General features: G+C 30.4%; 2 protein-coding genes across 4 annotated transcripts in view; both read left to right on the top strand.

Annotated features, from left to right (window-relative positions):
• LOC125807075 (cell division protein FtsZ homolog 2-1, chloroplastic) overlaps positions 1 to 16,850 on the top strand; it is a 217,496-nt gene that overhangs the window by 92,201 nt on the left and 108,445 nt on the right. The window lies entirely within an intron of this gene.
• LOC125807085 (myb-related protein 2-like) lies at positions 13,990 to 16,623 on the top strand. 3 transcript variants are annotated; one of them, XM_049486848.1, is made up of 7 exons: positions 13,990 to 14,095; positions 14,184 to 14,396; positions 14,490 to 14,566; positions 14,818 to 14,878; positions 14,984 to 15,059; positions 15,152 to 15,221; positions 15,753 to 16,587. In XM_049486848.1, exons 2-7 carry the CDS (start codon positions 14,192 to 14,194, stop codon positions 16,509 to 16,511), a joined length of 1,248 nt encoding a protein of 415 aa, XP_049342805.1. In that variant the 5' UTR covers positions 13,990 to 14,095; positions 14,184 to 14,191; the 3' UTR covers positions 16,512 to 16,587. The 3 variants fall into 3 exon arrangements, with proteins under 3 accessions (XP_049342805.1, XP_049342806.1, XP_049342804.1); XM_049486849.1 differs by lacking the exon at positions 13,990 to 14,095 and having other exon boundaries at positions 14,133 to 14,396; positions 15,771 to 16,623; XM_049486847.1 differs by lacking the exon at positions 13,990 to 14,095 and having other exon boundaries at positions 14,133 to 14,396.

Below are 16,850 nucleotides of genomic sequence, written 5' to 3' on the forward strand. Positions count from 1 at the left end.
TATTTACTATGTATACAAAATACTTTATTTTTTTATTTGCTAATATTCTTAATCTCATTTCATATTTATTGTACGTAAGATTAAAAAAAAATATAAATCAAACAACTCAACATTTGGAAAGATTGGTACAATAATAATGTTGAATGATAGGTGAAGTAATATTTAACATGTTCAATTTATGACACACTATACATTTTACATATTTAATAACATTACCCGTACATAAAAAGGAATCTATATATAGTTTATTTACGTAATAATTAATACGGAGATGTATAGAATAGCATCCAAAGAACCAAAGTGAAAAGAAAGTTATATTGAAATTCACGCTTTTGATATTACTTCATTTACTTTATGGAGTTTATAATTAATATTTTAAGATATATTTTTTGTCATATCAAAATGAGAGTAACTTGTAATATTTCGTATTGTCTTTAAATATTTAAATTCTAAATTAATTTAATTAATTATTTTAAATAAACTTTCATAAATTAAAACATGAAAAATAAAAAAGAATGGAGAGAGTACATGTCAAAATCTAAAATTGTAAGTTTCTTTGGAATTAGGACAACTTTGAATAATGTGACATGTTAAAATATTGTTGTTGCATGTAGATCCAAAGTGGTGAAAAGGATTTAACTTCAGCTATATAATTTTAACATTGTCAAAAGTTCAACACTAATAAGTCATCATATTAATAAGTTAATCAATGATAGAGTCAGAATTTTTGATAAATGATGTTAAAATATAAAGTAAAAATATATAAATATTGTTATCAGGGATAGAATAAGCAACCTCAAGCAGTGTTTGCAACCCCTTAATCACTATATTAAACTTTTAATCTATATCAAGAGGTGTCTTTCTCTTTCTCTATATATATATTTATTAAATCAAATTTTAACCTATATATACAATATAATTTTCCAACAAAGGGGTGTTGTTCAACACTCCTTGTCCTGGGGTTGCTCTGCCCCTGAAGTTAATGACCGTACTTTCTAATATTTTACAACAAATTATGCTACATTTATACAATATAATGATATCACACCAAATAACAATAACAACATATTCAGCTAATCTTATAAAATAATGTCTGAAAAAGGCAAAATATACACATGTATTATCCTTATCTTGGATCAGAGACAAATTTAGAATCGATAAAACATGAATGCACCACTAAAAAAAATAGGAGAAAATGTAATAAGTGACAATTGATCTCTAAACATGTATGTAAATTAAACAATTCAACATTTAATCAACTGCAATATTTCACCTTCTTATAGCATGCATGGATATGAACAGATAATATTATACTTAAAATATATACACACATATAATACCTAATTTTACAAAGAAATTATAATTTCACATATCGAGTATAGCATATAAATTTGCTATTATTTTTATAAAATAGAAATATTATTTTTGATAAATCCGAAAACATGCACATAGGGAGAAGAGGAAATAATGGGAGCTCAAAAAAAACGTACACTGTCGAAGACACAACTGAGCGTCATCACATGAATCTGCTTCACAGGCGCTGCTTCCACGTTGGTCTGATATTTTGCAAATAGACAATTAAACTCAATTATAGATACACAAAAAAATGGATATACAATTTTATTAATTATTTTTAACAAACCATTTCAAATTAATATATAATAATAATAAATATTTCTACTCATCTATTAGATCTCTTAAAACATATATAAGATTTGAATAAAAAAATATTGAGTTCACGTTAGAATAATATAGAGTTCTCTATTTTATGAGACAACTAATTTCAACTCAATTCTCTATTTACCTCTTTAAAAAAGATTTTTCTTCTTTCCTTAATATTATATTAGTATTATTTTTATTTCATTATATAAATCATTCTTTTTTTTAAAATAATCATTTTATATCATTTTTATGTGATATAAAATTTATTTTTTCAAATTCTTTATTTAATATAAAATTATATTTTATTTTAAATTTTTAAATAACATAAATTACAAGCAACTATTATATAATATACAAAATAATGGACAATTCAAATAAAAGTGAAATCATTAATGAAATACAATCATATAAACATTACATAAATACTCAACTTTCAAGATTATTACGTTACTCCTGTAAATGCTCTATTAATGCATTATGGAGTTGAAAATGAGCATGTTTGCTCTTAATTTTTTTTAGGAAAAATCACACCATATACACATTTAAGAGACAATATTACGAGTTTTAAACCAATTCTTAAAAAATTCTTACTTATAACAGTTTAATTACGGGTTATAACATATCAATTAAATTTAACTTTATTTTAAAATCAATTAAAATTTACTTTATTAAATGATTAATCTTTTATATTTTTATATTATTAATTATTTAATTGTATTGATTGCAGTTCCTTTTATATAATTAATAGGTGAGAGAAATAATATTAATGAGAGAGAATCAATTTGTAATTTTCTATTACACCTTTTAAGGGATTTTTTTAACTTATTCAAATAACTTTTATTTATTAATGACTATTGGGGCCTTTAATTTTACTTTTTTATAAAAAATTTATCACCGTATATTTTAACATGTAATTTTCGCTCTCTTTAATCTATTTTTTTTTTGCTTTTCTTGATGTTTTTTTTATTTTAAATTTTGATATTGTTTTTTTTTAATCTGATTTTTTTAGAATTAAGAATTTATTACATTATTATTCTCAAAATTCATTCTTCCCGGATTTATTCTTCTCGGATTTATACCCGTTGGATACTAATTTTATACATTTTTATTTTTTGTCTTTGTTCTAAAATTTCAAGTTGGATACCAAGTGTATATAAATTGGATAAAATATTAACTTGTTTTAGATTGTCTAATTTAGTTGAAATATCAGTTACATTTTGTTTTTTTTTTTTCATTTTCAAGTGGGATATCTGTTGGATACCAATTGAATACAATATTAACTTGTTTAGGTTGTCTAATTTGATTGAAATCTCAACCACAAGTTGATTTTTCAATTTTCCAATGGGATATCAATTCAATACTAAATTTATACAAATTGGATACAATATTAGCTAGTTTTACATTGGCTATTTCAGTTGAAATCTCAATTACATGTTTTTTTTTTTCAATTTTACCACTGGGACGTCAGTTGGATACCAAATGTATACCAATTTCATACTAAGATTTAACTTAGTTTTTCCAGTCAATATCAATTGCATACCAACATTACCTATTTTTTGAGTATACATTTGAAAAACACTGAATACACAAATGATTAACTAGCACACATAATAAATATTTTGAAATTATAATTCATTAACTTAAAAGACAACATAAATCAAAACATGAGTTTGCCACAATAAAACAACTAAATAAAAATAAAAATAAATTATGTCTTTTTTTCAGAAGGGTAATTTGAACATGTCTTCCTATTGTGTTCCTCCCGACGACATGTACTGCACATAATCTTAGACCTCTTGAATTTCACATCAGCAAACCATTTACAACTTGTGGTCTCCCTACAAGTTAGTATACACAACAAAAAAATCTGAAATCAGTATACAAATTTCATATAATTATTATGCACATTTTTCATGCCTATTTCATGTCAAAATTATACCTATTTCATGACATAAGTTGTCACTTTTTCACAGCAGAATCATGACACTATAATACCAAAATAATACCACTTTTAACTATTAATTGTCATTTATTAGACAAACAATATACGAAATTTATTCAAATATAATTCTAAAATCGTACCAACATGGTATAACCAATATACCAAATTCAAATAAATTTTATGTAATTTTTTAACCAGAAACATACAAAAAAAATGAATGTTCAAACAAAATCTATACCAATTTCAAACAAATTTTATGTAATTTCAAAAGTGAATATTCATACCAAAAACGCCATAATTAAAACTATTATTCACAAACAAAATCTGAATATTTTTTTTTCCAGAATCATTGTTTATAATTTTTTTGAACGTTTGGTTTGTATTACAATACAAATAAAAAATCGCAAAGAACACTAACCTGAAGGATCCCATCTACCACCATGTTTTATTAATACTAATAAGAAGCCGTCCATAAAATAAAGATTATTGAATAAAAACGAATATGAATTAGATGAGAGTGACAAGATTTTTGGAAAAAAATCGAAGAGAGAGAAACGTGGAAGAAAATGGATGAAATCAGAATTTTTAATTAATTTTAACAAATTAGAGTGAAATAAGGAAACTAAATATTTTTAATTAGTTTTAATTTCCTTAATTTATGCTAATTAGTAATTATCTTCAATCAATTCAAATTTAATTAACACACTTATTTCCCTTTTTTTACCTTTTTTTTTTTTCAGAAACGAATTATTTTATTTTTTATAAACAATTTTTTACAATTATTTTAAAAAAGCTTTTTTTTTAAGAAACTGTTACAACTTGAAAGTTTAATTCTAGTGCTATAACTTGAAAATATTAGAGTAATATATGTCATATATGAAATTTTCACTTTTTTTTATGTCTAGCTAAAAATTATTCAAATTGGAGGTTTTCAAATTATATTAGTGACGAAAAGTAAAAAAATAAATTAACAAATTATTAATTCGGGACGAAAATAGTATATATTAAATAATATATTACGAATACTAAATATTTAGTTAATGGGATTATAGGTAAAATAATATATTCATTACAAAGTAATAAAATAATGAAAAAGTAAATAGAGAGTGTGATTTGGAGAACTACTATTCACATCTTTATAATTAGAGAATAGAATGTAATATGAAGATGGGTTGGAGAGGGTATTCTCTATTTTACCATCCAAATATAGAGAACAAAGGGTAAAATAGAAATGAGTCAAAGATGGTCAAATAAATCCTTAAACTATATTATTATAGTATATATAAGTTTATTCCAAAAATTTATAGGTCTTGAACATCTTGCGTGGCAAGAATCAAGATGTGACAATACAAAAGAAAAAAAATTGCATGAATGAGGTAGCAAAACAAAATAAATTATGAAAATAAATATTTAAACGAAAAAAATAAGGACAAAAATTAAATGTTGCCATCTATTGGAACTTAATTATGGTTAAGAGGGTGGGGAACAAGACTACAAGAGGATTATGAAAAATTTAAAGTCGAAACAAATTGCTTCCATGTTGTTAATTCTGTTAAAAATATATGATATATAATATTACGTTTTTAGCTAATTAATAAAAAAATATATTTACGTAAAACTATCAAGACGAATATCATAATTTTATGAAGAAAGCTAAATAAATACGAAACTTCCAACAATTAAAGATCTACTAATATGGAAATAGGCGATTAAGACTATAATTTCTTTTTGCTTTTAATAGATTTAAGCAATGTAACTTATAATTTTTTTTAATTTTCGATGTATAAAAAAATGAAGGACCAAGGCACATGAGGGAGATAAAAACTTCTATTATACTATCAAAACTTATATTTAGTGATATAATTAGAGTTTCCGTATGAATACAAATCAAATTCGTCCCCAAATTATTTTTTGTATAATTTTATTTTTTATACAAAACATTATTATATAAATTATTGACTAAACTTTCAAGTCATGGGCAAGCTTTCATTGTCATTTATGAGGAAATTATTTAAACACTATTTCATGAAGGGTCCAACACGTTTTCTCCCTTTCCTTTTTCAAAATTTATGTTTTATTATTTTTTTTGGATTTTGTCTGATTTTTCTTTCAAAAAATCATGTCAGGATCATAACTTGTTCATCAAAATAAGTTTATGATTGAAGTAACAAATAAGTATCAAATACTGAAATTTATTTTATAAATACATATACAATTATATATTTAGCTAGATAAAAGTATTGAAATTGACAATAAACCGCTAGTATATTTGGTAAAAGATGTTGATAAGCATTTTTTTATGTTAAAATGATTGATATATCCTTATATGTATATAACATATATATTCTTGCATAAAAAGAATGAATAGTGGAAATAGATAAAGAAATAATTAAAAGTTATGTTTTTATTCTTGCATAAAAAGAATGAATAGTGGAAATAGATAAAGAAATAATTAAAAGTTATGTTTTTATTAAAGAACATTTCAAAGATTAAAGAAGATATTAGACATAAAAGATCTTCTCAATCAATAGTGCATCGTAAGTTAGGGCAATCAATTTATGACTTTTGATCGATTTTAATTAGCTCATAAACACATGGTCTATAAAAACTTGGGAAAAAAGATAAATATACCACCGAACTATCGTAAATGGTATATAGATACCCTCCGTCATACTTTTGGGACATTGGTGCCCCTGCAATCTAAAAACTAGAGCATATATGCCCTTCACTCTAACGGAAGACTAAATAGGAACACGTGGCGCAATCTTATCCGTCGATAAATATCAGATTGGTGGATAAGATTATGACACGTGTATGTCCATTAGTATAAAGGGTATATATGCTCTAGTTTTTGGATGGTAGGGGCACCAATGTCTCAAAAGTATGACGGAGGGTATTTGCATACCATTTACGATAGTTCGGAGGTATATTTATCCTTTTCACGTAAACAAACTTTTAGAAAAATACTTATAAGTTAATTCGACCAACTTATAAGTCTATTTGAATGTTTCACACCTACATTCTGCGGTGGTTATTATGAACTCCCTCGAATCATTGTAACTATATTTTTTTGCGAAAGATGAGTAAAATGCTCAAGTGATATTAAGGAAAAAAAATAATATAAGGATGGTCATAAGAAGAAAATTTTCTCTTAATTTAGTCAATTATAAATATTTTAAATTTTGTATTTAATTTCTTGAGCTATAATATCCTTGCTGTTAATCTATGACTTGGTCAGTGGTCACTATGATTGACTTTAATTTTGAATAATTGAAATAATTAAGAACATTAATGAGACTTAACTAGAAGTTGTCCATTTTTTTCAAACCCTATATTTTCTAGTATATATTATATTGACAATATAACAACTATATTCTTGTTCATTGATTGGGACGAGGCATTGCATACAGTATATCTTTTGTTTTTTTCCACACGTAAAGTTCATTGGGGGCAGGTACCATGTTTTGTAACAACTTGTTTTTGGATGGTTGTTAAATTTTACGTTCTATTATATCGTATCGTATTATTATTTTAAATATAATGTTATTTATTTTGATTGTGGTTTAAATTTTGTGTATATGTTACTACTTATAAGTATTGAATTTGCTGGTTATAGAAGAATGAAAAGTATCATTTTTATGTAATCATCAATTTGATCTGATTGAGTTGTTTTTCTTTTTTCTCAACTCTTACTTTTTATTTAATAATTTTATTTGTTTATAATAACTTACCTTTTGCCCCTCTATTTTTGTTGTAATATTAGAAGCTTATTGTTTAGATTATTGGTATGTGATACTATGAAGCGATGAAAAACGATATAATCTATTTAAATATTATATTTATTACGATAGCACAATTCAATAAGATATGGTACATTATAAAATGTGTCCAAAATGAGTCAAAAGCTAAGAAATTTCTATCTGATGAATAAAATACATGTCAAAGTTGGTACTTTTTAAACCTATTTATGCCGTGCAATCTCATTAGTTAATAATTTCATATTAGATACATCTAGATACTTGTATTTTGCTATTCGATACGCTCTGAAATACGAGAAAAGAGGCGAGCGAGATAGGAGGGAGGCGAACAAGAGAGTTACTGTATCTCAATACATACGAATCACACTAGATACATGTATCTGAGATATCAGATACCTTTTGAAATACAAACACATATGAAAAGAAGTGAGCGAGAGAGTCAATGTATCCCATATACATGCATATGCGTCCACTTAGATATAGTGTATCTAAAACAAATAACACCTAATTTCGAACCTATGTATCCGAAAGACATGTATTCAAACGAGTGAGATACATATATCTGAGGATCAAAATCTGACACGAATGGTAATTTTGAAAACTCGCAGAAAGGCACACAATTAGACCATAAACTAGCAGAATTTATGTTGTTGGCCCTTGAATAAACTCCCCTACAGAAATATTTTACTAAATTAATCGAGGTACGCGCAAACTGATCCAACACTCATAATTATAAAAAAAACTATCAATGCGGAGAGTGTCACCTGTATTAGAATCTCAAAATTGCAGAGAAACCTATCAATAATTTGTAGAGCATTTGATTCTAAAGCATTGATTTGATCAAATTTAGAGACACAAGTTGAAACTTGACATGTGCTTAGCTTTGTTCCTTTTTGAATGATAATCAAGTTAAAATAATAAGGACCAACACTCTTAAGTTCCAATTGCATAAAAGATTAGAGGGTCCTAATTGTGTAGCAATGAGTATCAAATGATATCATATCATATTCTAATAGTTGAATCAGTCACATAAATGATGCAAAATGTTTTAGGGAATATTTGTTACTGTGGGCACGAACCTCGAGTAGTTTCATAGGTTACTTGTTATCTCTGCCTGTAGTGTCCGCGCTAGATTGCATGCACCTCAATTAATTCCACAAAAGCATGTTATATATCTCTCACAAGGATAGATACATATTAAGAAATCACCTAGTACTTTTGCCTCCTATTTATCGGGCCCAGACACCGGATGTAGCTAGATTGAGCACTTAAGCACCATCCATTTTCGAGGCTAACTGAATTCACTTATGAGTTAACACACTCCTCAAGGGTCCTCGCTAAGGAATTCAGATTAAACTCATTCCCATTACCAGACTCATAGAGTTTGTTATCGCCATTACCTCTCTGTGTCAAGATTGAGTAATTTGTGCACCTGCTGAGATTTAAACCTGAGAACCTATAGTTTTCAATCCACTTCGTTGACCACTAGACCATATCCCTGAAATTGCCACTACCTAAGGGTGCATTTTCAACTAACTTAGGTGCATATAGTTCAAATCTCACAAAGACCTTAATTTCCTCCCACCTTCCTTTAGAATTTCTCATGAAGTTCTAAGGTAGGTCCTTGGCTTGAATTGAAGTGGCTCTAAAGTGGTGAGTCCATATCATTGGGCTGTGGTGAGATGGATAGAATTCTTCAACCTTTAGATGGATAAATTTTCCTAATTCGAGAATTCAAAGTGAGTACTGAACACCGAATAGAAACCAAAGACAAGTGGTGCATTTGTGGAAGCAAACATAATGAAGTGCTTCTAGCTCTAATAGAATATATGGTCTCAAAGAATCTATTAAGTGAAAACAAGTAAAGCTTAACCATACAAATATAAGATAGATGGATTTCCTGTACAGTTGAGCTAGGTCAAGACTCCAATTTTTTTTATAGGATTGAAATCTTACACTAATACCCCTCTATGAGGTATATTCGTAACGAAGTATATTGAAAATAATCATTAAAAAAATTAAAATTATAAATAAATAGTTCTGTCACAGTTTCCTTCTCAAAGCAACACCATAATACCTATGACCAGCAAACCTTGATTCTTCCTTATGTTCTTTCTATCATAAGCTAAACTTATACAAATATATCTCAAAGCATTTAAAATGTTTGGCAAATTATATTGGAGGATAAAATCATAGATTATATGCATGTTGATTGTTTAGGAGCATCTAAAATGTTTCAACAAACAATCAACTATTCTTATTTCTGCATTTGTTGGTATCGAATAATATGAACATGAATAAGTATTCATCCTACTATATTTTAGATTAATTTTATTCAGGTCTATTTCATTCGAATGTGAAATATCGACCAAGAAATTCTTGACCTTGGGACGAGTACGACCTATGGCTTTAGTTTTGAGTTAAGATTCTAAAATTCCATTCCCCAGAATCCAACTTTAAATTATCCCCTCACAACAGAATCCCTTTTTCCTTACAGGGAATATCATTCTGTGGTCATTTCAATCTTTTTTTTTTCAAATTTTAGCCAATCATTGACTAAATGATTGATTCTAAATGCTCTTTTTTTGTGAGTTTCATCTTGTTTTTTCAAAGTAAAAATTAACTTAACCTCAAAAGGAAATGAAAGTACAAGAAAGAACAAGAGCACGTGTTCTCTTATTTAAAGTGGAGAATATATCATTTGCAACTAACACAAAGGAAACAGTAGAGGATAATTAGAGGAACAAAATAGATTGGATGGTACAAAGCAAAGTGTGTTTCTAACTCTAAACTGCATGTCCAAAGAGAGAAGCAGCAGTCATGGCTTTATGGCAACACTAAAGATAAGTTAAGTACTTTTGTTTGACATTCTAGAAAAGCGCTTTGCGTCCTTTAAAGCAGTGGTAGAGCCACATTGGCTCAATTGAAAAGTTACGCGGTGTGTAGGTGAATATTTTAATAATGTAAATATATTGATCCTTAATCACATTAACATAAGGAAAGCTTGTAGAGTAGTGGCAACTTACAAAGGGGGTTCAGATGTAGCATTTTAGCATTTTTGGAATCCTGCCTCCGCCCCTGCTTCAAAGAGACATGAACTCAAAGTTACGACATGGTTGTAGCAGTTATGGTTTGATATGGAAACATAAAACAACTTATAAATCTCGCATATCATCAAACAAAAGTTCATTGTTACGATAAGGGAAGGAAGACTTAGAATACAAAAAATAGAAAAGAATTCAACACTTATCAAATGAAAGTTTGGCTGGATGAGTAACATTACAAGTAATTTTTTTTGAAGGGTTAAAATATTGTGTTGAAGAATGATAAAGCCTCACATCGGCGGTTAAGTGTCTCCTTATATGGACTTGGACAATCCTCCCATCATAAATAGCTTTTGGGGTCGAGTTAGACCCAAGATCCATTTCTTTACATATTGGTAGTACTAGGTTTTGTTTACCTTGCGAGGAGAAAAGCTTCCCGAGCAGTCCTCTCTGTTCATCCTTTGATCCCTTGGAGAAGCTGAGGCGGTCCCTTGAAAAATTAAGAAAAGAGTACTTAAAGAAAGAATTCTTCTACACAAGTTCCAACATATATATGTATAGAAACACAAAAGAAAAAGGAACTCTAGATAGTTTTATTTCGATATTTTAAGCCTTTCTAGTTCGATATGTTGAAGCCCTTATAGACAGTCACTTGGTACGTGTGTTGATGAGAGGTAGCAGATACAAGTTCTAATAGAACTATGTTATTAAGCACCATTTTCACCGTGCAAAAACGTCTGCTGAACATCAAGAACTTAAAAACTCTTTAACATTGATCAATGATAAGAAGCAAACCATGAGTATCACAAAAGTTACTTATCATCATAGCCAGTAGCCACCATGCCAGCAAAACAGTTGCGATTCTTTTCGCCACTTTAAGTGAAGGTTGTGATAGATTCCTTTAAACTGCACACAAAATGCATTCCTCCAAACTCCATAAAATATTCTATCATATCAGAATCAACTGATTCTTTTTTACTTCTACAAAAGTTCAACTGAAAACAAATATGCATGTCATTTTCAAATGAGGAGTTTTCACTTATTTTCTATCAAAATTGTACCTAATTAAACATACATGACATAAAACTACCAATAATAATGTCAAATTCTTTTCCCTTTTGACGCCTGGCATTTTTTTTAATTATTCAAAGCAATAACCTCATTTTGGTTAACAGCTGCAGATTTTAACTTATATTGTCAATAGCCATGGGTAGACAGACCCCTAAGCTCCATGTGAATTTATTCTACATTGGCTGTTCATCAGTTGATAATATTCTGTCTTATTTTAATAGGCAGTATTGATAGCCAGGATTTAATCCATTAGTGACATGACAAGAAGGATGTGGCATGCTTTTCAACTAACATTTCATAACATTAAATGAAATTAGGACTGATCCAAGATAATGTTCAAAGTATAAGTGATCTCGAGGATTGATTCCTTGATGGAAAATGATTACAAAACAGAAACAAGGTTTTCCTTTGAAAAAATTGTCCAAAAATATCATCTATATCTATACAGTAGATTGAAATGCTGCACAGCTCAATTTATACTAAGCAGCTGCATACGGTATCTCTACACACACCATACTCTTTTTTTTTACCCGTTGTAATAGTCCCTAATTTATTCCTATCTGCAAAGATGATAAAGCAGATATACACTTATAACACAAAGTAAACGAAACAGAGGTGCAAAATAGGCTAAGCCTTTCAAAAGAAGCTTAGTACGAGTTCCCTAATTTTCCCTAGAAAAACTTAGCAGATAAAAAGAAGGGAACAAAGAGTTTCACAAATTATAAGGATGTTGTATTTTAGAAGAAAACTAGATATTCAACATACGTCCAAGAAAATAGAACGATGATTATAAACAAAGTAACCTGTATCTTTATATTGTGTAAGGACACGTTTTAACCCATAAACGAGCACAAAAGAATGTAAAAGTTATCTTGTAAGGCCAGGATATATAGATTCATCAAGGGTACCTCCAAATCCAATTAAGACTTAAGTGAAAGGTAAATTGGGATCTTCCAGTTGCGAGTTGTCATATTTTCCATCAAATAAGTATGGAAGTACATTCCTTTTATTTCTTCTTTTAGAAAGGGGTCATTTCATACCAAAAAGAATAAAAAACTTTTAGCTAGAGGACCTCTTCTCTCTATTTTAGGGCTATCCACGCAGAATAAGTACCAAATTTACCGAAGGAGAGAACAAGAAAGTATTCTTCATTTGATTCCTAGCCTTCAGACAAAGCGAAGAAGCATCTCTCCACTACATCTTTTTATTTTATTTCTTCTTCCCTTTTCAATATTCACATATTTTAGAATAGCATAGAATGGAAAGGATGCTCAAGATATTCAGGAAGTTTCATATCACTAGGTACAGGCCAAGATGTTGCATCCAAAATCAATAACCATCCAAAGCTGGCTTGCTCCTATACCGTGCAGAGGTTGTCCACCACCCTTCCGATCAAGAAAATCATACAGGACCTCGAAGGGACATTACACTTCATAAAATTAGATGATTTTTTTCGCATACCAGAAATGAATATATGCAAGTATACATCTAGAGATATCAGATATGGGGAAAGGAATTGAATAGCATGACATGGCTTGACATACAAATAAGAAGCAATATATTAGTAGCAGAGGATTTGATACAGCACGAAATTTAGAAAATCCAAGACGTTATATTATCTCCATTTGCCAAGATAAGCTATAGTCAATCTGACATGATAAAATATGTATCCTCAACTAATTGCATGTATCATGCCCACAACTAAACAAACTGAAACTGAAGAAAAAAAAGTATCGTTTCTTCTTGTTTAGGTGTTCAATAGGAGAAGCATCTCAACCATTTCCTACCTTTTCACCTTTTCTTTCTTGCATGTATCTAATACCCAGTACTAGATGCTCTGGTCAACAGAATCTTCCATTTGAAAAGGAAGATGGTTTTGTAGGTTTTCAGGACATCATAGATAGTGGATTCCTCCAATCTCCATCAGGGAAAAAATATTCCACTATTAGTTCTTGGAATATGGTTCCCAAACTTTGCCAGATAAAGAATATGTGTGCATAGGAAAAAGTCGTTGTGGATCAATTCTTTTACCTATTGTAAGGTGTGTAAGTGTTTCAGGAACTTATAATGCAGAGGAATATAATGCATAGTGCCTTTCCATTAGATTAGAAAGCGAACGTGCATTCAGGACCCACAAATGTGTAAAATTGGAAGGTCAAGATTTTTTATCTTAAGCTGGTATGAGAATTAAATTGGTCTAGAGTTAGAGGCAAATTCAAAATTTAGAGTCAGTGAATTTAGAATGATTATATGCATATATTTCAAATGATCTATGTATACATGGTTCGAGCTGAAAACAATTGGTTCAGTTGAACCCACAGAACCTGCCCTAGATCCACCTTATCCAGTACCGCTGGACCTGTCCAAGATGCTATGCCTCTTGGACCCCCCTCCCCCCCCCCCCCCCCCCCCTCTTCATTTGCTTATTAGGGTAGGGTCTTTTTTGTGAATTTGATCAAAGAAGAACAAGGAGATATATTGAACTGTAGCAGAAAACTTTATTTAACCAAATGGAAAACAATGTTATATACTGTGAAGAATAGTAAAGAATCATTACTTGGTAATTCAAAAGTAAGACAAGACTGGAGCCACTGAACGCGACATCAGATTCCCTCTAGGTATGCGATATATAATTTCATTCACCCATCATGCCTATAAATCTTACCATAAGACTTATTCGCTGATAACCAAATATTCATATCCAAGGCCAGAAGATGTACCATCATCACCACCAAGCTTCCAACATGCACCCTTCAACAAGAATGTCTTTCCCTGAAAGGCATCTGTTCCTACAAGGTGGGAATGCCAATGGAGACTCAGGGCTTGTTCTTTCAACGGATGCTAAGCCAAGATTGAAATGGACGCCAGACCTCCATGAGAGGTTTATAGAAGCAGTTACCCAACTTGGTGGGGCAGACAGTAAGTGCACATAAACATGTTAATTTGGATAAGCACCAGATGTATGTTGTTTCTGACTGAGATAATTAAATATCCACCATTCTTCTATTGCAGAAGCCACACCAAAATCAGTTCTGAAACTTATGGGGATCCCGGGACTAACCTTGTACCACTTAAAGAGCCATCTTCAGGTTAGTTTTTAACTTTTTACTCACTCCGTGGTTCACAAATTTACATGCGAAGAAACTAGACATTTCAAGAGGGACAGAATAAGCCTTGAAAAACCTTCTATCATAGCTTCCACACAACAATTCGGGACAAAAAACATTTGGTTGCAAAGATCTTTAAAATTGCTTATGTCAAAATAATTGAAGAACAAACCTGACATTCAAGTACTTTTGAGTTGTAAATGATAATCTAATCTTCTATTTTGGCTGCGCAGAAATACAGGCTAAGTAAGAACCACCATGGACAAGCAAATCTTAGCGGGGTCAATAAAGCTGGTAAGAAATCCAATAATTTTCAAGAATATATAAATCCAAAAAGCTTCTTCTACATTTTTACAGAGAGAGAACTTTCCAAAATTTATCGTTTGTAAATAATTGTAGCAGCAAGTATGGAGAAAATATGTGAGAGCACTGGAAGTCCTACGAGCAATCCAAGCATTGGACCCCAACCAAACAAGTAAGAACAAACAAAATTGAGTTGTTAATATCATCCTACTTCATGTCTGAACCATACCTTACACTATATCAACCAATTTTTCTCTTGTCCAGCAATCTACCAATAAGTGAAGCAATACAAATGCAAATTGATGTCCAAAGAAGGCTTCATGAGCAGCTTGAGGTAAGAAACTGTTGCAAAATTTAACTTACACAAGAGATGTTAGAACCATAAATGCCAATACAAAATATGTAAGTAGCAAAAGATGAGACCTCCTGTGTCATAATTTGAAGAAAAGCTAGAAGCAATACAATATGGTAATTTTATAAGGCATTTTAATTTTCATGAAAGAAGACTTCACTGGTTAATTGATAACCAGAAACATATTTCTCATAGTTGTGGAAAACAAAATAACAAAATGATAGCTTGATCATGGGGTTGAATAGTCATAAACTAATGTAGTGCTTTTGTTATAAGAATAAACAATTTAACAATGTGACCCCTCCATATGGTTTTCTTCTAGCCAAATTTTACTAGTACCGGTAAATTTTCCATACTAGTTTCCAATGATATATTAAGCAACTTATAGTGCTTTGTTTTAAGACATCGATCAAAATTATGACTCTGCATAACTTTTCATCTACCCAAGACTTTACAAGTCAATGAAAAGTTTTCCTTGCTGTCTTCTAAATTAGGCCTAATTGAACTGATTAGGTGCAACGACATTTACAGCTAAGGATAGAGGCTCAAGGGAAATATTTGCAGGCTGTGCTCGAGAAAGCACAAGAAACCCTTGGAACACAAAACTTGGGAGCAATTGGATTAGAGGCAGCTAAGGTTCAACTGTCTGATTTGGTATCCAAAGTATCCAACCAATGCCTGAATTCTGCATTTTCAGAGATACAAGAACTTTCAGGATTTCACACTCCACAAACACAAGCAACCCAGCGGTTAGCAGATTGTTCAATGGATAGCTGCTTAACCTCCTCTGAAGGCCCCTTGAGGGAACTGCAGGAAATGCATAATAACCAACTTGGCCTGAGGACTTTAAACTTTGGACCATGTACAGAAGAAATTGAAAATCAGACCAGGTTACAGCAGACTGCACTAAGATGGCGTGATGACCTCAAGGAAAACAGATTGTTTCCCAAAATGGATGAGGATACAGAAAAAGAATTTGCCAAAGAGACTAACTGGAGCAACTTATCAATGAATGTTGGAATCCAAGGAGGAAAACGGAATGTTAACAGTAGCTACGTTGATGGAAGACTTAATGGAATAGATGCAGACATCAAACTTTTTCACCAAGCTGCAACTGACAGAAGTGATTCAATGAAACCAGAGAAGCAGGTGTCACCACAAGAGTATAAGCTACCATACTTTGCTCCGAAGCTGGACCTAAACACGGATGATCAAACTGATGCTGCTTCTAATTGCAAGCAACTTGACTTAAATGGTTTCAGTTGGAATTGAGAGATCTCATCTCCAAATAGAAGTAAAAATATGAGTAATTATGTCTCAAACAGACGCCCACACGTGGTATACTGAGCTGATGCTCCTTTTGGAAGGAATAAAATACCGTGTAACAATTAGAATTCAAGATTATATACAATACTGTAACACCATTGTATCTTCAGGATTCTCATTTTCTGGTCTAATACCTAACGTATTCTGTTGCATAATTTTTAGCAGTACAAATATGAGTAACCTTTGGCAGTTGAAAGTTCCGTGTATCTAAAACTAATGCACTTTCCTCAATTTTCTACTCCAGAAATATAGTGAATACTTCTTCAGATCAAAAGCAATTATCAC

Source organism: Solanum verrucosum, unplaced genomic scaffold (assembly GCF_900185275.1).
Source record: "Solanum verrucosum unplaced genomic scaffold, falcon-dt-bn FXZP01000196.1, whole genome shotgun sequence".
Taxonomy (NCBI): domain Eukaryota; kingdom Viridiplantae; phylum Streptophyta; class Magnoliopsida; order Solanales; family Solanaceae; genus Solanum; species Solanum verrucosum.

Bases quoted from the DNA above. Each gene is read 5' to 3' on its own strand.
- LOC125807085 (XM_049486848.1), top strand. From the start codon at position 14,192: ATGTACCATCATCACCACCAAGCTTCCAACATGCACCCTTCAACAAGA. The intron at 14,397-14,489 runs GTAAGTGCACAT...CTTCTATTGCAG, and splicing joins CCAACTTGGTGGGGCAGACA to AAGCCACACCAAAATCAGTT. The intron at 14,567-14,817 runs GTTAGTTTTTAA...TTGGCTGCGCAG, and splicing joins ACTTAAAGAGCCATCTTCAG to AAATACAGGCTAAGTAAGAA.